Source organism: Lissotriton helveticus, chromosome 5_1 (genome assembly GCF_964261635.1).
Source record: "Lissotriton helveticus chromosome 5_1, aLisHel1.1, whole genome shotgun sequence".
Taxonomy (NCBI): domain Eukaryota; kingdom Metazoa; phylum Chordata; class Amphibia; order Caudata; family Salamandridae; genus Lissotriton; species Lissotriton helveticus.
In genome coordinates this window covers 498,662,489-498,690,324 of record NC_136065.1, presented here as the reverse complement: position 1 = coordinate 498,690,324, position 27,836 = coordinate 498,662,489, and the positions used below count along the sequence as shown (strand labels likewise).

At 44.9% G+C, this 27,836-nt stretch overlaps 1 protein-coding gene across 3 annotated transcripts in view; it reads right to left on the bottom strand.

Moving 5' to 3' along the window:
* Window positions 1-1,493: 1,493 nt before the first annotated feature.
* The window catches only part of LOC144753240 (small ribosomal subunit protein bS16m-like), a 33,866-nt gene continuing 7,523 nt past the window's right edge, over window positions 1,494-27,836 (bottom strand). For all 3 annotated transcript variants that reach the window (XM_078640995.1, XM_078640996.1, XM_078640998.1), the window contains exons 3-4: window positions 7,126-7,386; window positions 1,494-1,900 (exon numbers count right to left, since the gene is read on the bottom strand). In XM_078640995.1, coding sequence (XP_078497121.1) covers window positions 1,767-1,900; window positions 7,126-7,386 — 395 coding nt within the window. In that variant the 3' untranslated portion in view covers window positions 1,494-1,766. The remainder of the gene's footprint in view (window positions 1,901-7,125; window positions 7,387-27,836) is intronic.

The following is a 27,836-nucleotide window of genomic DNA, read 5'->3' as shown; positions in this document are numbered from 1 at the left end:
TACCAGACCCATTGACGCCTGCACTTCAAAGTGAAACTGACTAAAGCAAGCGCCCGGCCCACGTTAAAAAAACAAAAACACACGCATTAGATGCAGTCAAGGCGCGCTCACGAGGTCAAAACTCCAGCAGAACAAATTCGTAACAGTCTGCTGTCCACATTCCCCAGAAAGCGGCAACATAAGTTGTCTCCCTAGACAGCAAAAGCTTTCGCTTTTGCTTTCGTCTAGGCGAGACCTAAAAATGGCCATATTAATATGCGCTGTAGTATCGCGTTTTGGAATAAATCCATGTTGCTGAAAAGATACAAGCTGAGACATAACTGGCGCGAGCCTAGTAGCCAATATTTTGGCGAAGATTTTAGCATCGCTGTTGATAAGCGAGATTGGTCTGTATGAGCTTCTCTTGAGGTATTTTACCCTTTTTTTTTTTTAAAGAAGATCATTTGAGTTAGATTCCAAGATCTAGGTGCCTGTTGCCCATTACCTATAGCACGGATCACATCCATTAATAAAGGTGTCAGGTCCTCGGCACAGCATTTATATAATTCCAAAGGAATAGAATCCTCCCCTACTGCTTTCCCTGTTGCTAGGGAGTTAATGGCGTCCCTAATTTCTATTGCTGTAATGTCTTCCCCTAGTTGTACAGATTGTTCCGGTTCTAAGGTTTTAAGTGAGGTCTTATATTAAACAAAACAAACACTTTGCACATATAATGCAATATACATTTGCAAAGCTTTATACACCTTGAACTATTTTTATAGTTGTTTAACTAAAATGGAGTTTTGCCTGACACATCAGTCTTGTGCCTTTGTTCACAAGAAAATGTTGGGGTCACAAGGAGATGTTTTAAATTTGAGGCGGACTGTATTTTAATGATAGCTATTGCAGGTAATGTAACATACTGGACTGCCTGCATTGCTACCACAAGAGACACAGATGTCTACAGACCTAGTTGTGCAATGCAATAGTGAAGCCCTGCGGGCCTTAATCGGAGGCACAACAATAAAAAATTCACAAACAACTCACTGAATACAACGAACCCAACTAATCAAGAATAGGATCATAAACATTACCCGTATAACACATAGTAACAAGCTAAATCATAATCCGATCTGAAAGCCAACAGGATATTTAGCTGGAAAGTCACCAGAATGCAAATGGTAATGAAAGGACATACCAAAATTAGAAGAAACTGTATACAAAGGCAGATAACACAAGTTTCAAGGACCCGGTAAAAGAAATAAACCAGAACTGTTTTTACCTGTAAACCAGGGTGTTGCTTAACTACAAAACGTTGTTGGAAAATATTCATATTTTTCTTTTAAAGGGTTTGCTGGAAAAAACACTGATTTTAAATAACAGCTCCATAAAGGTATCAATTTGTACCACGTAAAAGCAATGCATGCAGGAACAAGTGGAAGGAGTCATAAGAAACATGTCAGTCAAAGCTTATTACATGCATAGAGTCAAACAGAACATACAAAAGAAGGAGGGGCGTTTAAATTATACTTTATGAACACAAGAGAGCGCAAAACAGAAGACTGGTATCACAGCCCAATACAAGCTAATAGTGAGCTAGTCAACAATTTCACTATATAACTGTTTTTGCAATTTGATTTGACCCCCAATTGAAATTCCATAAAATAATCAAGCGAGATTTTCAGATTCTTCAGTATTTATCTGCTTGCCCATGCTGAAACTAGAGTCCCAAAACGTTTTTCGTTATTGCCAAGTCTGTTAAGTTCAGAATATGTTCCTAAACACATTTATGATGCGCCAGGCTCTTGAACATCTGTGTTTTCTTGCTCAGAAACAATTTCGGCTTCCGTTTCTTTTTTCTTCCTTAGCCTTTCTGCATTTGTGATGGTCATGGGATGAAGAGGAAACAATCCAGCAAGGCCTGAAAGCAAGAACGTATTTTGGTTACTAATTACAGAATACATGATGGGATGATTTGTTAACTTGTCATGTTTTTTGTATTAGATTATGGTAAGTGGGAGCCTTAATGTAACAAAAGATGACCAGTGTCCACCAACAAGTCTATATCAAATGTATACGTTCTGTAGCTGTAACACTCGGTCTGCCGCTTGGTTTGTTTGGTAAAGACACAGGACATGCTGTCTTTAGAGCAGGAACGGGTCTAACTCAAAGAATTCATCCTTTGAAAGAAAAGCTGTGTGCATAAGCAAACGTGTGCTCCACTTCCTTAGGAGCTTGCCAGTATCAGAATGCTTTTTCTAAGCCTAGAACTGATATTCGCATAGAGGCTGCCGGTATGCTTGACAAAAATAGCAAGGGTGGCAAGTGTGCGAGTCACTGCTGGGCACAATTAAGTTCGCTTACCAGCAAATGTAGTTCTCCAGCACCAATATTTTTTATAAATGTAAATAAAGTAATTATAGAAGATTCCATGATGTCAGATTGGGGATCCTCAGCATAATACAGAGAAAATTAGATTTCAAATTGCATACCATACATTGAGGCTATTTACTAGAGTGGACATCATTTCTAGATGTTTGCCTCTAAGGAAGCCGATCTGAAAATAGTTGGCTAAGCCAATGCAAAGTTTAGCATCACAGCCTGATTTTGATTAGTCCAAGGAGGTTTAAAGAGGTCACCAAGCACCAAAAACGTGTCATATGAGGTAGCACGGAGCACTGCATTAACTCTTCTAGTAGGGGAGTAGAAAAACAACTGGCAAAATGAAGAAAATTCTCTTACAGGTACATTAAAACTGCATGAGCCAAATATCCTAAAGGGAGACAAACCAATAGGACTTGAAGTGGGGCCAAAACACAAATGTCAAACCTGCAATGTACCAATTGTTCCTGGAAAAATCTTAGTGCTCTTAGTGCTGGAGATGGTTACAGGGGGGAATCTGCCCATTAACAATGCCTCGCTCTTTTGCCGCTTGCCTCGCTGCCTGCCTGGATGCCCCAGCCGCCGCAGGGTCGCCACTTTCCCGCCGCTGACTCCCGGCGGACACGCCCCCCTCCTGTCCATTCGCCGCCCCGCTCCCGCCACCCAGCTGCTCCTCCCTCCCGGCTCCTTACTTAAGGGGACCGCGCACGAGGTGAAGGGAGCGACCGCTGAGCCTACTTCCAGGCGAGATCGCCCCCACTCACCGCTGCTCCCGCCGACTTCTGCCTCGCTATTTTGCCGCTTGCCTCGCTGCCTGCCTGGACGCCCCAGCCGCCGCAGTGCTGCCACTTTCCCGCCGCTGACTCCCGGCGGACACGCCCCCCTCCTGCCAATTCGCCACCCCGCTCCCGCCACCCAGCTGCTCCTCCCTCCCGGCTCCTTACTTATGCCGCCCTCACGCACGCGCAGCGGGCGCGCCGATTGTGCGCCGAAGGCGACCCAAAGGCAAGCCAGTCTACGCCCGTCCGCGTCTGGCCCGCGCCCAGCGCCAGGACCCCTGGCCCACGCCGATGCAAGACGACCAGACAGACCTACGACGCCGCCGTCCTCAACGCACTCAATGCCGGACGGAACCCCGCCTGCTGCCGAGCCACCCCGAGACGCATCCACGGACCCTTCACCTGCAAGGCCTGCAAGTTCACCTCCCTCCGAACCTGCACCACACCCGCCAAGCCAAGCACCAGCAGCAACCACCTCAAGTGCATCCTGCTCAACACCCGCTCCGTCCACAGACACGCCGTGGAACTCTGGAACCTCCTCGACGCAACAGCACCAGACGTCGTCTTCCTCACGGAAACATGGATGAACGCCTCCTCAGCACCTGACATCGCCATCGCCATCCCGGACGGGTACAAGATCATCAGGAGGGCCACGTCAACCACACCGGAGGAGGCATCGCCATCGTCCACAGGAACACCATCCGCATCACGACCGACTCCAACGACACCTTCGCCGCCGCCGAGCACCTCCACTTCCAGATTCACACCGACCCAAAGACGACCCTCAGAGGCACCCTCGTCTACAGACCCCCGGGACCACGCACACAATTCAGCGAAGACATCACGGACTTCATCAGCCCGCACGCCCTCCCCTCCGCCGACTACATCCTCCTAGGGGACCTCAACTTCCACCTGGAGAACAACAAGGACCGCAACACCGCCGCCCTGCTGGATAACCTCAGACTCAAGCAACTGGTCAACACCCCCACCCACTACGCCGGCCACACGCTTGATCCCGTCTTCTCATCCAGCAAGCACATCCCCTTCAGCCACTCCACCGGACTGACCACAGCTGCGTCTACTTAAGCTTCAGAAGAACCACGACCCACCACCACCCGCTACAGTTTCCCCACAGAAGCTGGAGCAAGATCACCGCCGAGCAGCTCACCACCTCCCTCAGCCAGAACCCACCCGCCAGCACAACAGACCCCAACGAAGCAGCCCGCAACTTCACACAGTGGCTGACCGCCTGCGCCGATGACCTCGCGCCATTGAAGAACCCTCCCTGCAGACCCAGAAGCAAGAAGGCATCCTGGTTCACCGACGAACTCAAGGACTCCAAGAAGACCTGCCGCACCCTCGAGAAAGCCTGGCTCCTCGACCAGACCACTGACAACATGACCGCCCTCAAACACGCCACCCGCAAGCACCACCAGCTCATCCGCACCACCAAGAAGAAATCACTGAAGGACCGGCTGGACAACAACGCCCACGACAGCAAGGAACTCTTCAGCATCGTCAAGGAGTTCTCCAACCCCAGCACCGGCAACAACAATATCACTCCGTCACAAGATCTCTGCGACTCCCTCGCCTCGTTCTTCCACCGCAAGATCGCCGACATCCACAACAGCTTCGGCGCACCATCCACGCACCCAACCGTCGAACCAACGCCCCCCACTGCCACCCTCCGCACCTGGACCACGGTGACCACCGAAGACACAGCCCGCACGATGAACACCATCCACTCCGGATCTCCAACCGACTCCTGCCCCCACCACGTCTTCAACAAGGCCGACTCCACCATCGCACCCCAACTCCGGAACATCATCAACACCTCCTTCAACACCGCCACCTTCCCGGAGAGCTGGAAGCATGCCGAGCTCAGCGCCCTACTGAAGAAACCAACAGCGGACCCCACCAACCTCAAAAACTTCCGCCCCATCTCGCTCCTCCCTTTTCCTGCTAAAGTCATCGAGAAGATCGTCAACAGACAGCTTGCCGCCTTCCTCGAGACGAACGGATCCCTCGACCCCTCGCAGTCCAGTTTCAGAGCCAACCACAGCACCGAGACCGCCCTCATCGCAGCCACCGACGACATCCGAGCCCTGCTCGACAACGGGGAAACAGCGGCACTCATCCTCCTGGACCTCTCTGCAGCGTTCGACACGGTCTGCCACCGCACACTAGTTCAGCGCCTCAGCAACATCGGCATCCAAGAGAAGGCACTGGAGTGGATCATCTCGTTCCTCGCCGGAAGAACACAGAGTCCGCCTCCCCCGTTTCGTTCCGAGGCTACCGAAGTCATCTGCGGCGTACCGCAAGGATCATCACTCAGCCCCACCCTCTTCAACGTCTACATGAGACCTCTTGCAGCCATCGCACACCAACACAACCTCAACATCATCTCCTACGCCGACGACACCCAGCTGATCCTCTCCCTCACCAGAGACCCCGACACCGCCAGAACCAGCCTACACGAAGGGATGAAAGACGCCGCCAAGTGGATGAAGAACAGCCGCCTGAAACTGAACTCAGACAAGACGGAAGTCCTCATCCTGGGACCATCGCCCTCCGCCTGGGACGACTCCTGGTGGCCCCCCGCCCGGGGCACCACACCCAAGCCAACAGACCACACACGCAACCTGGGCTTCATCCTGGACTCCTCACTCTCGATGACCAGACAAGTCAACGCCATCTCCTCATCATGCTTTCACACCCTGCGCATGCTTCGCAAGATCTTCCGATGGATCCCGACCGAAACCAGGAAGACGGTCACCCAAGCACTCGTCACCAGCCGACTGGACTACGGAAACACCCTCTACGCCGAAACCACAGCCAAGCTACAGAAAAGACTCCAACGCATCCAGAACGCCTCCGCCCGACTCATCCTGGACATCCCCCGACGCAGCCACATCTCCGGCCACCTGAGAGACCTGCACTGGCTCCCCGTCAACAAGAGGATCACGTTCCGGCTCCTCACCCACGCACACAAGTCTCTCCACGACCTGGGCCCCAAGTACCTCAACGACCGCCTGACCTTCTACACGCCCACCCGCCAGCTACGGTCTACCAGCCTCGCCCTCGCCGCTGTACCACGCATCCGAAGAGCCACCGCCGGAAGATCCTTCTCCTACCTGGCGGCCAAAACATGGAACTCCCTCCCCATCCACCTTCGGCTGACCCAGGACCATCGCTCCTTCAGGAGACAACTCAAGACCTGGCTGTTCGAGCAGTAGCGGACCCTTTCCCCCAAGCGCCTTGAGACCCTTCCGGGTGAGTAGTGCGCTATACAAGTGTTATGATTGATTGACTATTCACTTCTTGATATTCTCTAGTCATACCTACTGGGGTACCTAGTTCCCCACTGTAGACGTTCTCTCCCTCAGCATCAGTACAAAAGAAGATTCCATCAAAACATGCAGAGAGCCTCTAAGCCACAGAGACTCACTCCTCAATCAAACCACGCAAAGGCATTTATGCTAAAAACTTAATTCAAATCACACATATTACCTTCCCATAACAGAAAACTGAAACATTATTTATTACCACATCACTCCACGTCTTTGAGATGGTAGACCTCGTAAGCACACACAATATACTATTGAAACCTAGTTCATCCACTTAATACCAGATGACTACCCTCTACTTCACAACAACCCTCACAATAAAAGTGAAGGCAAAAAAGAAAAAACAAAGACTAACAATGTGGACAGTTGCTGACTGTGCCCCAATCAAACTCATGCCAATAGCTATCAAAACAAACCAAAAACAATCCATCTGATTTACAATACATCAACCGCTCTAGGACACAGAATAAAATCTTTATTGACATCGATGACCTAATGGACTTCGTGATGACCCTGCAAGGGTTCGATCTTCAAGATGTCACAATTTGAAGTTCTCTCTCTATGTATTGTGGCAGACGTCATGAGAGGAAAACATATTAATACGAACAAAAAAACGAAACAGGGTTATTGGTACTCACCAAAAAGCTTTTCAACTGGTTTAGTGGTGTGCGCTCCATTCCCAATCCAATATTTGATTTTCTCAATATTCAAACTGACTAGTTTTTCATTGTGCTCATTAGGTAGGGGATCGTAGGACCCCAACTGCTCCAAATACTTGCTGTCCCGAGCACGCTTGTTGAATGCAGCCACAATGAGATAGAAAGGTCTGTTGGTGCAGCCACGCAGTGCCAACCGAACAACAACATGCCCCTTGTGGTAATATTTCAAGAGGTTAGGAGCTAAACAGAAAAGGAAGCGTGTGTGAATTTTACTTTAAAAATTTTTTTTTTTTTACATAGTGTATAAACTAACTTCTTTTGCTAGTATTGTAAAACGCAAAACAAGCTGTGTCCATGCAATCTATTTACATAGCAAAATGATAATTGACAAAAACACAGTACTTTGCAATAATTCAATGTATGGTTATTTATTATAGATTTCAAGTTTAACATAATGAAAAGTAGAACCAAAGGTGTCAAAAGTAAATCATACAAAGCATTGTGCTGAACTAAATCAAGTAATTGTATGGAATGTGATACCAATTATGTAAAAAACAAACAAACAAAAAAAACTTACACCGTTCACAAGAAAATGTACATATTGCTAATGAACGATACAAAAGAAGACCAGCTAATAAAAATATGAAAACATCACTGATTTAATGTAACTTTAGTTTGCCTAGTTAATACCTTTTGGTGCCTTTCATGGAGCTTTAAAGTTGGTTACATTTCAGAATGAAGGCGATTTGTGAAACACCATGTTCACGTTTGAATGAGAACTCGTGTAAAAACTAAACTATACGCATGAAAACGAGCTTTATGTCCCAGTCTAAGCATCTTACTTTAGACAGTAAGCCTTCATTCACCAAGATGCCAAGCTGCTTTCCAAACAGGTAATCGTGGCTTTGCACTGTTAAATCATGGTCAATTTCACTCGTATCAAGAGTAAAAAATTGTTACTTACCTGTGATAATAGACTTGGTGGATGAAATAGTACACAGTGCTATGCTAAACTTACCTATACCTGTCATTAACCGCTTGGGCTGGAAATTCCTACAGTAGGTTTCTTTGTGACCATTTTGAAACTTTTGTTATCATCGTTGACATCAGGGGGGTGAAGTGTGCCAGAATAGTTCAGCGCCATGTTCAGCGTGCCATCATTATGCATTTGCGTGTTATATCAGTTAATAGTGGTTCAGCACTCACAGTGTTAGTTAAATTAAATCTGTCTCATATGAGTTCGGCACCAATCTCATTTCACTTGCAACAGTAATTTTCATGGAAACATAGCACATAATGTGAGATTAACACATAAAGAGATGATGTCCGTATTAATTTATTCTTTATTCATTTTCTTCTTAAAAGCACGCCATTTAACAGTGGTCAAAGTAGCCAACGTGTTTCGTCCTACACAGACTTTTTCAGGGCTCAAATGTTAATACAACCATCCCTAGGTCATAAAAGACTTATATTGTACTGGTTGTCCAAATGGTTCTCCTTCCGTTCACTAAAACAAGATAGAGTTCATGTGCTCAGAATACAAAATAGTGTGCTTGGCATCTGCTTGTAATAGAGCTTTTCTATTTGAACAACCTGCACAATAAAAGTATGTTTCCAAGTAAATGACTGTTGCAAGTGAAATGAGATTGGTGCCGAACTCACATGAGACATATTTTAATTTAACTAGCATTGTGAGTGCTGAGCCACTTTACTAATGCAAAATTTGGAAGTTGTTTTAGTTGAAGTAGGGAGGGGCTGTACTTCAAGTTCGGTGCACCACAGGAGAACTCCTAAATTCTGCCCAATACATCTTGACAAGTGAGGTACCTTATTGCCTCAACTCCTATGTGTATATTAATTTGCGTGTTATATGTATGGCCTAATGTTTTATGTTCTGGTAGTAGGCTGGGTGGATTGCATGAGAATCAATAGCATCTTAAGTTAATAAACTCTGCTTACCCCTACATAACTAGTTTATTTGCAGCACATAAAGAATCTGCAGGTTCACATGCTGTGCATAGAATATCAATTGGTACCTTGAGTGGGAGGAGTTCGAGATCAAAGCAGTTTTTAACAGTTCTAGTGTGTTTAGGACTCCGTGTTCTAAGTCGGCCTACATCACTAGATATAATGTTTGACCTCAAGATAGACACGAAGCCCTCTGCTCTTTTCTTTCTTGGTTCAAGAATGAATTACTTAACTGATAAGGAATCACAGGTCTGTGAGGGCTGTACAGTCCTATTTGCTATGCTAGTCACTGCAATTAGCAAAGCCCTAGGTGAAAAATAGCTGTTTTATCTTTCTAAAAAAAATAATCATTAAATTGCACATGATCTCTTCCCACACCCAGGATATGGAGGTTATCTTTGCACTATTCCCAAGGTTCCCAAGAACAGAGGCCAAGTCAGTGCCCAAATTATCCTTGAAAGTGTGATCTAACTTATGTAAACCAAATGCGTACAAAGTACAGTTCAGCAAATGGTTCTTCTTAGAGCACAATTAACAGCAACAAGAAATGTGGTTTAAAATAGAAAACATTTTGCGGACGATGTCAAGCGCTTTCTTGCTGAGCCAGCCCAGTTCGGACCCCGGTAACTTTGTGCTCTGCACCTGGTTGGTCGGACCTCAGGCCTGCGCTTGAACTCCTACAAGTCGGTTCTAGTCCCCCTCCATATTTCTAGGGACTGCTTCGATTGGCAAACCAGGATACACATCCGGAGACAGTCTTTTAAGTACCTGGGGATCTGGGTCACCCTGCTCCCCACCTGGCTTGGGTGCTTAACGTGACCCCACTGGTGAAAAAGGCCTGTGCCGACCTCCACCGGTGGCAGTCGCTCCCACTGAACCGCCTGGGTAGAATAGCCCTATTCAAAATGATACTACCCAGATTTCCTATACATACTCCAGAACACGCCCCTACTCTCTTCGCAGACCTGGTTCAGGGAACTGGACAGTCTGGCTACCAAATTCCTCCGGAGGGGTAAAAGGCCTAGTCTAGCCCTTGCCCAGTGCTGAATCCCACCATTCGACGGAGGACTCTGTATGACAAATCTATACCTCTACTACTTGGCAACCCGCCTCCTCACAACACACGACTGGTTCAATGGGGGCTGGTCAGATCCAGCATACAGAGTGGAACTACACGTCCTGGGCCTACCTGGAATCCAAGGGATGCTCTATGGAGCGCCTATCCCCAGATCCTTGCCTACAGTGACCCGAGGAGTCCTTCTGGCTTGGCACGCCTCTTTGCGTCACACCCATTGGTCAAATAAACGTACTCAAGATACCCCGCTCTCGCAAGGCACCTGGCAGGAAGTTACCACCCTGACCGGATTCAGAGCCTGTGACCTCATTGGCATCTCGGGGACAGAGGTGGGAGGTGGGGGGAGGGTGCAGGGATCACGAGTGTACCTTCCAGGATCTCCAGGACTGATATTCCCTGCACCCTTCAGTTCTTCCGGTACCTGCAGTTGCGCCATGCTCTTCGCTCCCACATCTCAAGTGGTACCTCACTGCCCAAATACAGCCCACCAGAGGCCCAAATCATGACCAGGGACCTGAGGAAGGGAGGGATTATCTGAAGCTACCGCTCCTTAACGAATAATACTCCAAACACACTACACCGACTAAGGGTCCAGTGGGAGGGATGGATTGGGACTCTAGATGACGAGGTCTGGAGGGACGCACTGATGAACCCCAAACAATCACTACCTGGGCCAGACTCTGTCTGGTCAAAGTACATTACCTACACGCGGCATATCTTATGCCGAGGCGCCTTCACAGCGCCGAACTGAGGCCGGATGCATCATGCCCCCGTTGTAACCAACATCAGGTAGATTTCTTCCACATGGTATGGCTGTGCTCCACCATCACACAATTCTGGAACTCCATAGAGCGAGAACTCACCGAGGTCCTGGGCTGGGAAGTCCCTCACAACCCACTGCATGCGCTCCTGGGGGTACTGACGGCCTAAACGGATCCAGAGCAGACAAACTATTCCTGAACACTGCTATGATGGTAGCCAAGAGGGACATTGCCTCTAACTGGTCGAACCCAGTCGCCCCCACCTTGGCAAGTTGGCATAGAGGAGTGGACTGGTGCGCAGCGCAGGAAAAGCCCTTTTACGAAACCTGGGGATGCCCAACAAAGTACCGCAAAGTATGGGGCAAGTGGCTGGTTGTATTCGAAGACTAACACTCCACCTCTGGGTCTGTAACTTGAATGTGGGGGTTCACTATCGCCCGTCTTGTACCTGCGGACCTCTGGGGAGGTGGGAGGGGCGGTGCAGCGATGATGTCATGAATCTATAATGTATAGTGGTCTATGCTGATTGCTAGTCATATGTTTTTCACTGTCTTTCAAAAGCCAATAAAATAGTTTAATAATAATAATAAAAAAAAAAAATAGAATACACTTAAACTTCAGTCTTGTACATAGATTTGAATCCTGGTCCAACGAGTCCTACGTTCGGGTTGCATATCGGCACCAGCGATCTTACTGGGGGGTAAAGTAGGATTATGATTCCATACAGACTTTTATTAATGACACCTTGAACAAGGATCAGCTTGTAGTGTCCTCTTGTAACCTGGAAAGGCATCCAAATTAACTGGCATGTGCAAGTCTTTCCTTTGTTAGGTGTACGTGGATGTTAATGTAATGCTGCGCCATGCAGTGTAAGGGTGAAATGCTGTTATCTAGAGATCAGAGCGTTCTATTTATCGTAGCTTTCCTGAGTTAATCCAGGCATTGAGCTAGATGTGTCATATCTGAAGTATGTCTTCAGGAACGATGCTGCAGAGGGGTTGAGACTGGATTCAGAAGTGATTGCTCACATTCATCAAACTATGTGGTTTGATCTTCATATACAGTGCCGGAAAGGTTTAGAAGGCGCAGAATACCAAATCTGTTAAAACTTGTTCCATTTTCAAGACTATTAGGCTCATCGTCATGGAAGACGTCAGAATTGTCCTCAGATGATTCTGGATCGATGAAAACTGTTGGAAAGTGTAAGCAAAGGTTCTGTGTGACCGTATCCACCGGGAATGTACTCAGATCTCTTCCTTTTTGTTTAGGATAAGCCTAGTGGGCGAGGCATGGTGTATCTACTCTGGGACACAGTGTAGTTATAAAAATATGTATTTTGTTACAAACACTCACTAACACATTATATTATCTCCTACCAAGAGATTGAAGCACAATACACACAATACTTAATAGAGCACATAATTAGCACAAATACAAAGTTGTCTCCAGGGGGGGGAGATCAAACCATATACTAAAATAGTGGAATGTGAACCACGACTCAAGTCAAAAATTGACCCAGAAGACGTAGAAGAGCTGGGGACCCAAGGAATCACCCAAGGAGAGTATCTATGAACCCCACTGAGGTCTTGTGCAGAGTGTGAACAAGACCACGTGCTCGATATTAGTCAATAGGTAAGTCGTAGTGGCAATTTTGAAGAAGGACCCTTCCCAGTGGACCCGAAGAAACCCTGTGGAAGATTGGAACGTCACCCAACCCGTAGATACCCCCAGGATACCTACACCAGGGAAGCCAGGTGCCTAAGTTGTCAAGTGACATCGGAAACCGCCAAAGACCACAATGGAGGACTTCAGGTAAGATACCGCTGGAGAATAAGACAAATGAGCCCGGAAGATGAGAGGTACCTGCAAGCAGAGGGGACAGAGTCTATGCCACTCAGGAGTGACCAGGAGGCACTCAAGCCGAATGCGCACCGATTTTGGAGATGCAGGCGAGGTTGACGGTGCCCTTGAAGTTGCAGCTGTGCGGACCAGACGATTATGTAGAAGACTAGGACGCCATTCACAAGCTACTCCATGTCGGAAGTCGAGAGACCAGGGATCAGTGTCTGGCAGGGGCACCAAAAAGCCTGCCAGCAGCAAACAACTTGGTTGACGAAAAGGTGCAGTAACTCGCCACAAGCAGGTAAGCTGGACCTCGAGCAGCTCACCAATGAAGGCCCACTGTGAAGAGGAAGCAGTGAGGGCAGAGATCTTGGCTGCAAGAGTTGCTTGAGGTTGGTGCTTCTTGGAGCCTGAAGATCTCTGGAGGCGAAAGACAACAAGCCTTGGAAATGGCAAGATGGCACGGTGCACAGGGGTTCTGTTCCAGCAGTTCCGACGAGGGACACTGGCCTCAAACTCGGTATGAAGACACTGCAGGCCTTAAGGGAGTTGCAGAACCACCACCTGTATTGCTGAGCCTTTCGGAGTCCGTGAGAGCCCAGGATCAGCAGACTGGTCTGCTGCGTTGCGGTGCCTGCAGATGCAGGGGAGTGACTCCTTCACTCCAAGGGAGATTCCTTCAAGTTTCTTGGATGTCCATCTGCCTGGTGAAGAACCTGTATGATGCACAGGCACATACGGTGCATAAGACCAGCAGGACAAGGAGACCAGGAACGGCAGGAATCTTCACAGTTGCAGTCTAGGTTCCCAAAGCCAAGTCCAGACTGTCAAAGTGGTATGTGATCTGAATCTTGTCCTACAACAAATCTAGGGACTCACCCACAGGTAACCCCATAGAAACCCTTAGGAAAGGGTTTGGATGATGCAGGGGTTCCTCCCAGAGGATACTCCCATTTCCTTTGTCCAATTTGGCACCAGAGCGGGAGCCAACGGCTTCCTGAATTGGAGTATGCAAGGAGGGTACCAAATGTGCCCTTCAAGCAGTCTGAACGCTGGCAAGCACCCCGACTCTGTCCCTATACACTAAACCCTGTCTGGGAGGTGGTCACACCTCCCTGTGACAGGATACATTTGATCTCCCTTCCCCTCCCCTGCTCAAGCTTGGCTTAGAAGCAGGAGGGCAGAAACGTGTCTCATCAGCAGCAGCCCTAACTTGCGGTCCGGTTTTGGAAGACGTTTACTGGGAGCACTGAGGGCCTCCCAGATGGGCTTTTCAGTGCATGGAATGATACCTTTCACACCATTTAAGGTGTGAAGGTATGATTCCAACATGTTTGATATCAAACACGGCAGGGTTCGTTACAGCCAGTTTAGAGATGGTCATCGTGTAATGACGCATGGCTACTCTATATGTCATTATGGCTGATGCACTTACAACTCCAGAGGCTGGACTGTGAAGGCTGTAGGGGTGCCCTGCTCATGCCCTAAAGCCTAGGACTTACACCCTCACACTTTGGACCCGGCACCCTGCCTTCAGGATTGAAATGCCTGCCTTAGGGGTGATTCAAGGTTTTAAGTGTAGTGACCTCCGATATGGGCAAACCTATACCTGTCATAAGTGGTGCTAGCACCAGCTTACACATGCTGCAATGGCAGGCCTGGAGTCACAATTTGAGTGGTCTATCATGAGTGGCATAATACATGCTTCAGCCCATGGAAAACCTCTGGGGTACCTATGCATTGGGTACCTTCGTACCATATACTAGGGACTTACAAGGGTACCCCAGTAACCAATCTGGAGGGTACCCAAGTACTCACCATGTCCAATTTAAGGAAGAAGCACAGAGGCTGGGGTTCTGATTAGCAGGATCCCAGTCAGACTAGTCAGAAAAACATAATGACACCAGCAAAAAAGTGAGGGTGACCATGAAAGTTGATCCTACTTTCCTACAGTGAGATTCAAAGTTCTTGTGTAAATTCTGGAATATGAACTTTTACAAGAAGGTGAGGCTGAAGGTTTTGCAGGCGATGGTCTTTTTTTGGGCTCAGGTTATGTGACCAAGAACCTCCCTATAATAGAGCTGACACTGCATTTGGATACCGCCAGATACCCCAGAATATTTAGAGGGCAAACTTCCTCAGGGAGATGGATGTGTTTGAATGAGGCCTATTATTAATGGAGGGGAAGCTTAGTACTTGGGAGAACTTACTGGACATGACGGGGGCCTTTTCTAGATTCAAGTACCTACAGTTGAGAAGTTTGTCACGGACATTGGAGCAAAAGGAAAGCAACATCAATGAAGAGCATCTGGCGGAATCGCGCCGGTTGAGGAAAGAGGTAATCACAATGATATTGGATTTTGTTGGATATTATGGATGGGCGTTTCACAGGCGAAAGACTTATGGCAAGTGTGGATGACAAAAAGCGGACATCAATATTTTTAAGGACTGCCCTGGGATCCAACAATACTGGGACGATGTGGGTAAGACCTTGAGTGACATACTTGAGTAACTGTCAAGGTAAGCCTCAATTATTTTTGGGATCATTCCCGGGCCGGTGAGACTGTGTAAGGATAGCTGCATGTTGTCGTTCTGCCGAATACTGTTGGCGAGAAGAGAAATCTGCAGAAAATTATCCAAGTCATCCCCCACTAAAGCTAAATGGTTAGACTCTGGTATTTGTACAACTTAAAAATGGGCACAAGAAAGATCTCTGAAAGATCTAGGATTTTGGCAACTTTGATTAGATGGAGAGGGAGACAACCAGGAGTACAGAATAACAGAAAAAGTTTGAGCTAAAGAGTAATGAGTGCTCTATCTCCTGTCCAATGATTACACCCTCTGATTTTGAAACTGATCTTTTTATCCAGCGGGCTTGGAGTAGATCTGCAAAAGTCGTAGTGGTCTTCCCCAACTTTATGACCTTCCGAAAAAGATAAAAGGCAGAACAAAGAGGTCTAAGGTGAGCAGCCGGAAGTAAGCGAGATGAATGAGGACAAAAATGTTTTTTTTAAAAGCATTGGCAAAGTCAATGGGACCTGTGTGTAGCCATGCAGCACATTATCCTGGGTGGAACAACAAGCAGGCGGGTTTACTTTAATTCCTGCACTAAAACCTGCTCCCACTTAAAGCGACACTCCTCTTTCCCACTCGGCCGCTGGGGAGACTCTTACCATGCATGTAATTAAATGATAGTCTACTTTAGCCTGATGACTGGCCGTTTTAGCTATGCATGACGGCCAGCGGTCGTGAAGAAAGATGAAGCGGCGCAGGAAGTTATTGTGGGGCAGGTGAAATCTTTTGCTCTTCAAGGCGCTTGAGCATTCACATGCTTCTTTTAGCACGGCATAGCTTTATCTGGCCAGCTCATTTTAGGATTCTGTCTGCTGCCTGAGATAGAGAGTTTCGGCACGTATTTGTTTATTTATGGGATTACTCTGTAGTAAACATCATAAATACTATTGTATTCCATGCTTCTCTGTGGCAGGATCTCAGGGAATATGTTTTAGCTGCTACCTCTGTTGAACTTTATTTGATATATATCACTTCTAAGCACCTGCACTCCTACTTGGGCAGGATGGACATGTTTAGCAAGGTTGTCCTAACGAATATCATTAATGGTAGATGCGACCAATTCATCAGTAGTTTGTTTCCGCAAATGTCCTGTTTCAATTCCGCAATCCTATCCACATCTTGGGTCATTTTAATTCCAAGATATTTCAAGCTCTTTTTATTGATTAATTTACCCCCTCCACATTCCAAACCACTATCTCCATCTTCTGAAGGTTAGTCACGTAGATGGCAATTTCTTGGTTATCTGCGGAGGCAAAAATCATTATCTGGCTAGTTCCATAGCCCAAAAAGGTAATGCATGGCTGAATTTCCTACTTCCCATCTGGGAGTGTAAGAACTGACAATGTAATGAGTTTGCAAAGTTATCTGCTCCTGACATGTGTCGTTATCAGGAGTGGGGGCATCTCCCCAAAACACAGTGCCAGGTGTTCTGGGCTTCTCAAAACACTTAAAGCAAATGTGTCCTGTCCAGTTTTAAGATATACTGCACTGCTATGGTGCAATCAGCACAGATCAGACGATTCCAAAGTCATGAGATTATATGCCCATATATTTCTTGAGCTGGCCATTCATCAAAGGCTCAGTTTCTTTTGTGTGCATTCCAACATGCTGTCAAGGTAGCATGTGTAGTGATGTCATGTGAGGTTTTTAGTTCCACAAGGACCTTCCCATCTTCTTTCCAGTTTTTTAATGACTCTGTACCTCCCTTGGCCCAACATTCAGTCGTCACGACCCCTAGTTCTTAAACCACTAGATGTGAATCTAGTCCTTACGGATCTCTTGAACACGCTATAATTTTACACTAGATAAATGAAGGACATTATCCCAAACATCCTCATTCCTTTAAGAGACTGCAACACCATTGATTGTGAGGCCTACTTGTTGTACGTTTATTGCCATCTCTGTATTCTTGAGGAAAGTGCTGTAAGTCTAATCCTCACCATATAGTTGTATAAAGTAGGGATGCACTCCTCAGGTGTATAACAGCTGACTCATGGAAACAATCTTGGAGCGGACTTTACCCCAAACATTAAAATCTTGAACCGATAACTTTTTCGTGAATCTGATACATTTTTTATGTTTCTGAACAACAAAGATGTCAGTGAATGTTTTTCATATACATGGTGTTGAGAAATGTTGCCTTCCATCACAGATATGATGTGTTAGATAAAAAACCTGATGTGACGGTCTTGGAGTTTCATGCTTTTTCAGGTCAAGATTTTGAGACCTGTTGTATATACACTTCTTTGTGGGCTTAAAGCATGCCCACTGCTATTCAATGGTCTGTTTCAATGTCCTTCATAAATGCTTGCTTGTGGTCAAGTCTTCCTCGGTCACTCCTTTTTGTCTTTTGTTTTCTCCCACGGAGCAGAGACTAAGTACTGTATCTTTACGCTTTGGCTGTTTATCGGGTTTCTTTTGTTTCTTCTGACAGCAGGGGAAGGCTACCCAACAACAAATGACAGCGGTTACCAAACTCCTTCACACACTAAACAAACAGAAAGTTAATTTACTGCTCCTTTTTCCGCGTTGTTGTTCCCCAGAACTGCAAGAGAACAAGTTGTCACCTAATAAACCATATTCCACATCAATTCATGTTCTTCCCTGCCAGTCTGCTTCCCTTACATGCCTTTCCTCAGTCTATTGGCCATGTTCTCTACCTTATTGGGTAAGAAAAGCGGAATCAGATTTCACGCAGGAACGTGCAGCTAAACAAACCCTAATTATTAAAGGGAACCTGAATCAGTGCATTCTTTTGAAGGTGATAGTGGATTTTACTAAACATCTCCTTCTGCTTAGGAAGCTTAAACGTTTAGCCACTTCCAGTACCAGTGATCTGACCAGTTACTTTGCACGCTACGGGTGGTAGATTGAGTGACACCGACAAACTAAATTACTTAGATCAGAAGAATCTACTTGCATCCACCAACATCAGGCTAATACATATAATCAGCCCTGATTTTTAACCGTTCAGCAGGACTATTTAAGATTCAGTTAACCATCCTCCTGTTGGTTGTAGAATAGTTTAAAGTATAGAACTCAATTCCAGAAAAGGAGTATGAGGCATCGATCCCCACCACCCAGAAAGCATAGGCCTAGGGTTAGGAGTATTCACTGTCGCCTTAGAAAGGATTTTAATTGATCATATGTGTATCAAACATATACACACACATATATATATATATATATATATATAATCTATATATATATATATATATATTATGGAGAGTCTACAAAAGTCTTTTGTCTTGAAAAAGATGGTGTTATAAGAGTCCATCGAAACGCGTCGATGCCTCGTTGAAAAGCACACAACCTGTTGAGCGGCTAGACCAAAGAGTATTTTATCAATTGGACAATACCAGGCCCTAGCGCTGAAAACCTCTTTACGGATGTGTACGCAACTTAGGACATAGGGTTTTTTTTGTCTTGTGATTTGTACTCCCTCTCCCTTTTTATTTACAGTGTTTGTTTTTAGAATATGTAACTAGGATTTGTCTACATATCTCGCTGCAATTGTGTAGTAGATATTTATATCATGTATTATTGTTTTTAGGTTTAATTGTGTATTCTAGAAGGTTTTTAATCAGTAAATCGATTTTGTATTTTTACACAACTGATGTCAGGATTATCTATAAAGAATATATGGTCTCACTTCCAATCTAGGCAGAGGGTGTGAGCGAGTGAGAATGGAATAGATTGAAAACATAGGTGACATAGGATTATATTTTGTTGAAAGGATAAAGCATTTGTGATACCATGTTCTCTAGCCTCCACCCTAGCTCTGTTATGGGAAAGGGTAGCATGCAGTGTCCTTGGGCAGGCTACGGTCCACATGCCATACATAGACAGGGTGCTGCTTCAGTAGAGACCCACCCATCACCCTCCCTGAATCACTTCTTGCTGGATTCTTAGCTGGCAAGTTCTATCAAGTAATCTGGATTGCATTAACGCTCAGAACAGCCCCCTTCGTCCCCTGACTTTAAAAGCGTTTCCTTTCATTTAAAAAGGATCTTTGGAGTGTGAACGATGCCATGTTCTGTATGCAGTGGTGTGTATCTTTTTTCACTCTGGCATTGCATCGCTTCTAAAATATTATTTAATTCTGCAGCAGTCTTCTTTCTTGTTTAACGGCAGTTACAAAGTCATTGTGGCCTAACCAGGAGCATGCTGTTAGAGATTAGCACAATTAAGTTTTATTTGACAAAAGAATAGTTTTCAGATTGTGACTCATTCTCTGCCTCCAGCTCTTGTTATCTTTACATGCAAGTAGACATCACCATCATTCGGATATGCAAGGCAAAATGGAAAGTCGTCTAGAAATAGATATGTTTTAGAACATGTTTCTGAGACCTCGTTATCTGTCTCACCAGACAAACCGTATTCAATCCGAAATATATATTCACATACATAGCGATTTATTTGAGCCGATCTTCATCCTTTAGTCTGTTAAATTCTTACATTAATTTTTTCATCCACTATACCAGATAACATTTTGATTGCGCACAACACCCTCCAAAATAGTCCCATTTAGTGCCGGTCAAATTTGGACAGGCTTAAATATAAATCAAGCAGTGCCGAAAGGACTGAACTAACAGGACAGCGTGTGGCCCGTATTTTTGCTAGTTTGTGGGCCTGTTCTATGGTGTGCAGGGTTTTTACTGTTCACTTCTACGACAATAAAGCAAGCTCAAATAAAGAAATCTTCGATACTTAGCAAACAACTTATACAGCAGGTCTTTACAAGTTCAAAACTGCCCCCATTTGGAAGCAATGGCAACTTTTGTAACCATCTAATTTGCTAATGGGGTGCACTTTTATTTGGGCACCCGGGCCTATTTAGTGTACCTGTCTGATTCCACACCATTCCATACAACACAATTCCACAACTAACAACTTCAACTCAACCCACATAATTCTCCACCACATACAACCACTCCACAACACATGGGTAAAAGACTCATTTACAACACCAGTAGCTCTAACACTCACAAAAGCAAGATCCATTGGCCTTGCCAAGTCTTGTTAGTTTAAGATATGGATAGAACCCTTAGTTTCTCTCCTCATGGGTATCTTCTTTTATTGTTCACTAGTCAAAAACAACATGGTGCCAAAATATTGTGAAAAATATCTGACAAACGGTGTCCTAAATATATTTACAGAAATACTAGCCAAAAGGTGTTACTAATAACTCAGGGAGCAATATTTGTGTAAGCCCTATATAGTTTGGAAAAGAGACATGAGGAAACTCAATCCAAACTCTCTACCCCCTAACAGCTGCAATCTCCTACTCCCCCCTACCAAAGTTACTGACGTTCAGCACCTAACTGACCACTATCTCAACTCCATGGCCTCAATAATCAATGAGGCCGCTCCAATGCAACTGAAAAGAGTATCCACTAAGATATCCAACCCCTGGTACAACGGGAGTCTTAATGAAGAGAGACGGGCTATGCAAACGGCAGAGCGCACCTGGAGATCAGTTCCTTCGAAATTGCATCTTAATACTCTGAGGAAAAAGAGAAATGCATACTTCAGGAAAATAAAACGCTCGAAGTCAGAGTTCTTCAGACTCCAGCTAGACCAAGCAAAAAACCGTCCAAGTAAATTGTTCGAGCTATTCCGATCTCAATCCAAGGAACAACCCCCAGCTGTCGACATTATGAGCACCACTCCTTCCTGTGAAGATTTCGCAGCTTTCTTCAACAAAATAACTGACAATATAAAGAGCGACCTCCTCAATGATGCAAGCCTTTACTCAATACCCAACTACATAACACCCAATAAACTAAAAAACAATGCGACATGGTCATCCTTTGACGCCTACTCTGAAGAGAAATTGACAGAATACTCAGCACCCTGAAACCATCCAATCACCTCACTGACCCTCTTCCCGCTAATGCCGTAAAAGACTTCATCCCTTTGCTACTCCCACTCTGGACTAAAATTATCAATAGCTCACTACAACAAGGAACCATCCCGGACTCCCTTAAAGTTGGACAAGTTACACCGTTACTGAAGAAACCAACAGCCGACCCCACTGATCTAAGCAAATACCGTCCGATTACCAACATTCCCTCTCTTGCCAAACTGTTAGAAAAATGCGTCCAACTACAAATGACAAAGCACATAGAACAGTGTGATCTCCTCAACCCACACCAATCAGGCTTCCGAGCAGGGCACAGCACCGAAACAGCTATGACTCACATAATTGACGACGCCATCCAAATCTTAGATCAAAATAATACCTGCCTCCTCATCCTTCTTGATCTCTCTTCAGCATTCGACACAGTGAAACATGAGAACTTACTCGAACTCCTAAAGACAAGAATGGGCTTCTCTGGGACTGTGCTTAGCTGGTTCACTTCCTTTCTACACAACAGGTCTCAAAAATTCAAGAGCAAAAACCTGATGTCTTCACCAGTACAGGTATCGTTAGGTGTCCCTCAAGGATCCTGCCTATCCCCTACTTTGTTCAACCTAGTTATGGAACCTCTCACCACCCTGCTACAAGCATCCAATGTACACTTTCACATGTACGCCAATGACACTCAAATATATCTCAAGTTACAATCCCCCAAAGACATCCTGAGTCTGAACTCAACGATCAGAAGCACCCAATCTTGGCTGGCCGATAACCACCTCAAACTCAATGCTATGAAGACTGAGTTCCTCCTTATCTCACCTCCCACGAAAATATCTTCCGCACAAACATGGCTTAAGCACCTAACAGCACTCAATGTCCAACCGACCATCGTGGACTCAGCAAAATCCTTAGGCATAACACTTGACACCAACCTCAACATGCAGCAGCATATCAGCAAGGATACTAAGGGGGCGAACTTCCAAATAAATACCTTGAGGAAACTGAAACCCTTCCTCCCAGCAAAAGACTTCCAAACAGCAGTACAAGCACTAGTCATCCCTCGCATAGACTACGGCAGCGTGGCCCTCTGCGGCCTCCCCCTTACGACAACTGCACCCCTCAGAGCGTCACTAAATGCGGCAGCAAGACTCATCACGGGATCAAAAAAACATTCGCATATCTCCCCTGACTTCAAAGCCTTGAACTGGCTGCCCCTCAAAGCCAGAATACAGCTGAAAATTGCCTGCATGACGCACAAGGCTATACACCTGAAATCACCCAGCTACCTCACTCATAAGTTGACAATTTCCGGCGGATCCAGAACTACCAGGAGCACAAACAATCTTCTGCTGAAACCGCGAAGATTCCGGAAGGAAAAAACTTACAAACGCTCCTTCTCTTGTATGGCGCCCAGGATCTGGAACGCACTTCCTCCTCAAACGAGGCTCATCTCCTCCTCCCTTCTTTTTAAGAAAGAAGTCAAAAATATCCTTATGGCTAAATACACTTGAACAATTCGTTTGATTGACATTGCGTCGAACAGTATTACCAGTTTTTTATTATGATATAGCCTTTATATTCCTATGCACGTGTGTTTTGACTTATATTTCTGTATTATTTACATCGTTCTGATGACCTACGCTCCAACTATGCCATGCTACCTCATACCTGTACTATACGTAATATTTTTGCTATGTATATGAACTTGATGATCTACCTCCCTACGATGCCCTCTTGTTCCCCTACCCACCACTTGCCTGTGTAAAGTGCTCTGTTATCTGCAAAGATCTTGTTCGCGCTATATAAAACTTTCAAAATAAAATGAAATAAAAAATAAGACAATATTTCTGTTGGATACATTTTTGACAATGATATTAGGACATACAACTGTTCAACATTTTTCGCATTTCCTTCAGCATTTTTAGTAAACTGCCCCTTTTAATGCTCCCTGTTAGATACATTTTCTGTGTCCTTTACACTAACTACTGTACCCAGCACACATTTCACAGAACTGATAAGTTCCCATTAGTCTGCATGGAACTTACATCTTTCCAGACACTTCCTCTACTGTTGCAGGCTTATTTACTTTTAGCCAAAATAGCCTGCAAGCCAGCTGCTGCACTTCTTTTCTGTCTAAATCAAAACGCCTGATGTTACTTGAAGTTTGGCGTGTGGTGTAATTCTTTGTGTAAGATGTGTTTTTGGATATTTATACATATATATAGCCTACTGGCAACAGCCAGTAGGTATCTTTCTATTGACAAAGCCTTTATTCTTTGCTAATCACTTTGGCGACTTTTGACGAATCTTCACAAATTTCCCACCCAAAAATGTCTGACTTTGCCTAGTTTTGCATGGTACTTTTCATGGAGATTCGTCAAGCAGGGGGCGCAGAAAGGGGAGGAGGGTACTGGTCCCAAAACTGTTGTTCCCCATGCACGGTCTATGTGGATTTTGCAATTTTTAGACACGGCTGCAGGCTGAACCAATTTACACCAAATTTGGCGGAAAGCTGTCTCTTAGCCCCGAAAGAGCCCCTTTTGTAAATCTGTTCAACAATATTGTATATCTAGGGACGCGTATCCATGAGTAGCAGCAGATCCAATTATATAGATTAAGTAAAAAAGGTTACAGGGACGGTCTAGTTAGGTTCACATTTTACCCACCCAAAACCGTAGAAACTCAACAGTTATACATAAACTCATCTGAAGGAATTATAACTTGTTAAGTAACTTTAGATATCAAATACAATGAGAGGGGCCCCATACACCTCATATATAACGCTGCCTATACAGCTTTTAGAAAAATAAACAAATATGGTATGTTTTTATTACCACTCAATGAAATCATTGAGACCTCAGATTGTTGTCTCTTATGAGGATGATGGGGACCATATAGCGCCTTGTAGGATTGTTTTACAAACTGGAACATTCAGATTGTAGCTGGAAAAGTTGCTCAACACAATAAGAGATAAGTACCTTTGGAATTTTAAATGGGATGATTTCCAATTATGACAACTTGGTAAGATTGGATGGACTGATTATTTAGTTCCACCTTCTCTCCTTTATTTGTAAACTTGCAGGTATTTTGACTCTGCATCCTACGAACGGTACATGTTAAAACAAACTTATTTTCTGTATCGGAATGCTCCTCACAGGCGAGTGAACAAAGTGAAGGAAACTGAATGAGTGAATGTGTTTTTTTAACTGTAGGATGAATGGGCAATATAAAGAAGGTTGGAAGCTTATCATTTGTGACATCACTAGTCTTGAAGGGTGCTGTCATATGTTTTCCCTTAAGATCAGATTTTTTTTCCTATTATGAGTCAGTATATGTAGCATGGCAACAATTGGATATTAATGTGAAAAGTCACATATATATTTATGTTTTGTTATACAAGTGGTTTATATAATTATAGGAGGGGGATTATTCATGTTGTCCTGAAGGTGGTTTTATTCTAAACCACCGAAACACGTAGATGCTTAGAGTTTATTAAATTTGTGGAATATATAATCACATTTTGATTAGAAATTGGTTTCTGCAATGCGTTGTTCTTATAAAGTCCTACAGAATCACCTGATTGTATGACAGATGTAAATGTCGTGTGTTCTCTCCTTTTCAGTAGTGTATTCATGTGCCCTTTTTAATATGTATATTGAATTTTAACCAACAATTGGAATGGAAAAAAAACTATTAAGTTTGGAGATATTAATATTCAAATGTGTGCAGTACTCTGCTCTTTCAAGAGTGGGGGAATGTATGAGAGAATATGATGATGATTTGATGTTAGTATTGTAGAGTTGAACAACAAGTGATCTCTAAGGGAATTATTAAGTTAAGTTACTTTAGGCCACGAGTTTTAGTTTCTTAAAATAAGTATTGCTACAAGTATAACTAACTGCTAAATTTCTATGGCTTTGTGTGGGCAAAACTTGAACATCGCTGTAAACTTACATTTTTTCAAAATATATGTATTATACACCCACAATGTATTGTTTGTTGCTTTAAAACTCTCAGTTTCAAGACTGCAACAATGTGTAAATATAGTATAAATTCTCATATGACCTATCCTGACGGAGTTCTGAAGAAATAGGATCAATGTTGTCCTTTGAAAGTATCCATCGATGTGCAGTGCTGATTTGTTTCCTCCTGGTTCCTTTCACTTTGAAACTGTTTCCCCTCAACACAGCTGCGACCAAACCAGACAGTAGCAAAAAAACATTGAAGACAGTACATAGGGGTGTCTTGTGGTTCTGAAAATCTGGATTTGTGTAATCGTTCTGGACTCGAGAATTAAAACTTCGTCGAAACATGACGAATTTGGTATCAAAAGACCGAGAATGACGAGCACATCATGTGCATATATTTTCAGCATATTCGAGTGACGATTTCACCTCGAAATCGTCATTTTCGTTCTGAACCCTTGGCTCCCATTTATGTGTTGCCCTTTACATAGGCCTTAATCCAGCTGAATTCAATTCCACAAGGACACATACTCCTTAATCGACTTTTCTATGACCTGTGCAAGTTGGAACCATTGCCCCAGGCCGAACTCGTTAGGTCAGTTCCCCTCCCAGTGGCCGAGCAAGATCGCATCAAGGCTCAACAAGCCATAAAACCATTTCAGCGCGCACACCTGCCGTATCTTGCTCACATCTGTCTCTACTCTTTTGCTTCACTTACTTTATGATGGGGAGGTGCCTGTTTTATTGGGGGTCCACCGATATCTGATGAAATGTTGGGCCTTGCCGGGTGATTTGTTATGGGCAGCACGACGTGAAATATGTACATGTCATCATGACTCTGCTTTTCTTTTGTAACCAATAACTGTAAATGACATACTACAAATTCGAAGAATGTTTGCCTGAAGCTGAATATTCTGTATAAAGAGAGAAGCCTGACTTTGTAAATTCGAGCAGTCTCCTGAGAATATACCTCCCCGTGTGTTGTATTCTAGGACACTTGTTACCTTGGTTGCAGCCAATAAAATCGATCCTTGACTTCACCTAGAAGACTCTGAGTTTCTGTGGCCTGAATCAGGAAGAACTCGAGGTCTCCGGGTGTACCCTGACACCGCTGGGTTGCCGGTTCTGTGCCGGTTCCTAAAAACCCAGTACCTCAGCTGGCGCCCAACGTTTGGGGCGATTCCAGTGGTACCAGCCCAGCCAGAGGTTCGTGAGGAGCTTCGTGTGAAAATTCCGGAGGACGGCCAACCACCTCATCGACCCCTGCATGTGGACGTGGTCCGAAGGTCTTTGCTGCGAGGTTCCCTGCTTCCCAACGGCTACAGAGGACTGCTGCCCTGGCTATCGCCCTGATTTGGACCCTTGAAGTTTGATAGAGCGAAACACTAAGACGAGTCTTCTGGTGACGTCATCGATATCTCAGTTAAGTATAAGTGGAGCGTCTCCCAGTCCTTAGTTGGTCTTAGTTTTGGGTATCCTTTGGGATAATTTGTTGGTACTTGCAAGCACCAAAACCGAAGGACTCGTGTATTCACGAGAAATATCGTAATCGATAATCCTTTGAAGTTTGGAACTAGACTAGAGAGCGAAGATGCCTAGTCTTAGACTTGGAAATTTGTTTTGTCTTGGTTATAATAATAGGGACTCCCGATTGGAGGACTCATGTCCGGTTCCTCCGGTTGGAACTCCGACTTACGAACTATATGTGAAACATGGGGTAGGCCCCATCACCTACAACGAAGTGTGGATTAAATACACCAGAAAAGATGGTGTTTTAAAATGGCCCCAATATGGTAGTTTTGATTCCGAAATCTTAGACAACCTTGAAGTTAAACTCTTTAAAAAGAAAGCCCGGCCGGCGATGTTTGACTCTTTCCGCTTATGGCGTAAAGAAGCCAAACAAAAGGAAATCAAATTAGCTAAGAAAAATAAGAGAGAAGGGGGACTTTCAGTAATGCAAGCTGCTATGCAGTTTAAAGACAATGAAGAAGAGCAGATGAGTGAACCGTTGCACAGGCAACGTAAAATGGCAATGGACAAATGTTATCCAGTTTTGCCGTCTCTTCAGCAAGAGGCAGCAAAAGAGCGTGAAACAGACCCACTAATGTCACATTTACTAAATTCGCCACCCCCCTATGCGCAAAATGCCACGGCACTCCCGCAACCTTTAGTTGTGCAAACTACGCCTCCTGTTCCTCCACAGAACCCACCAGCTGTTCTTCAGCTGGCTCCTACTCCTTCGGTGCAGCCTCCTCCAGGCTCACCGACCACCTCTGCTTCACCTGTGCTTTCTACGATTTTGCCTAATGTACTTTCTACTTCTTCTAATGCTCCCTCTACGATTTTGCCTAGTGCTCCTTCTATTTCCCCTGATGCCTCTTCTGCTATTATCTCTGCCCCTGCCTTATCTCACCCCGTTTTTCCACCCGTTCTTCCTTCAGTTTCACCTTCCATTCGGCAGAAAATGGCCAGCACTGTTACTAACCTTCTTTTACCTCTTTTCGGGTCGCCTACTACGACCCCTAACATGGGACGAAGACAGTTGCGAAGTCGACTGCCTGACTATCAAGAGAGAGCCTCACTGAATAGTTTAGCACGGAAATGGGTTATGGACACGGTTAAATATGATGTAGAGTCTGTCA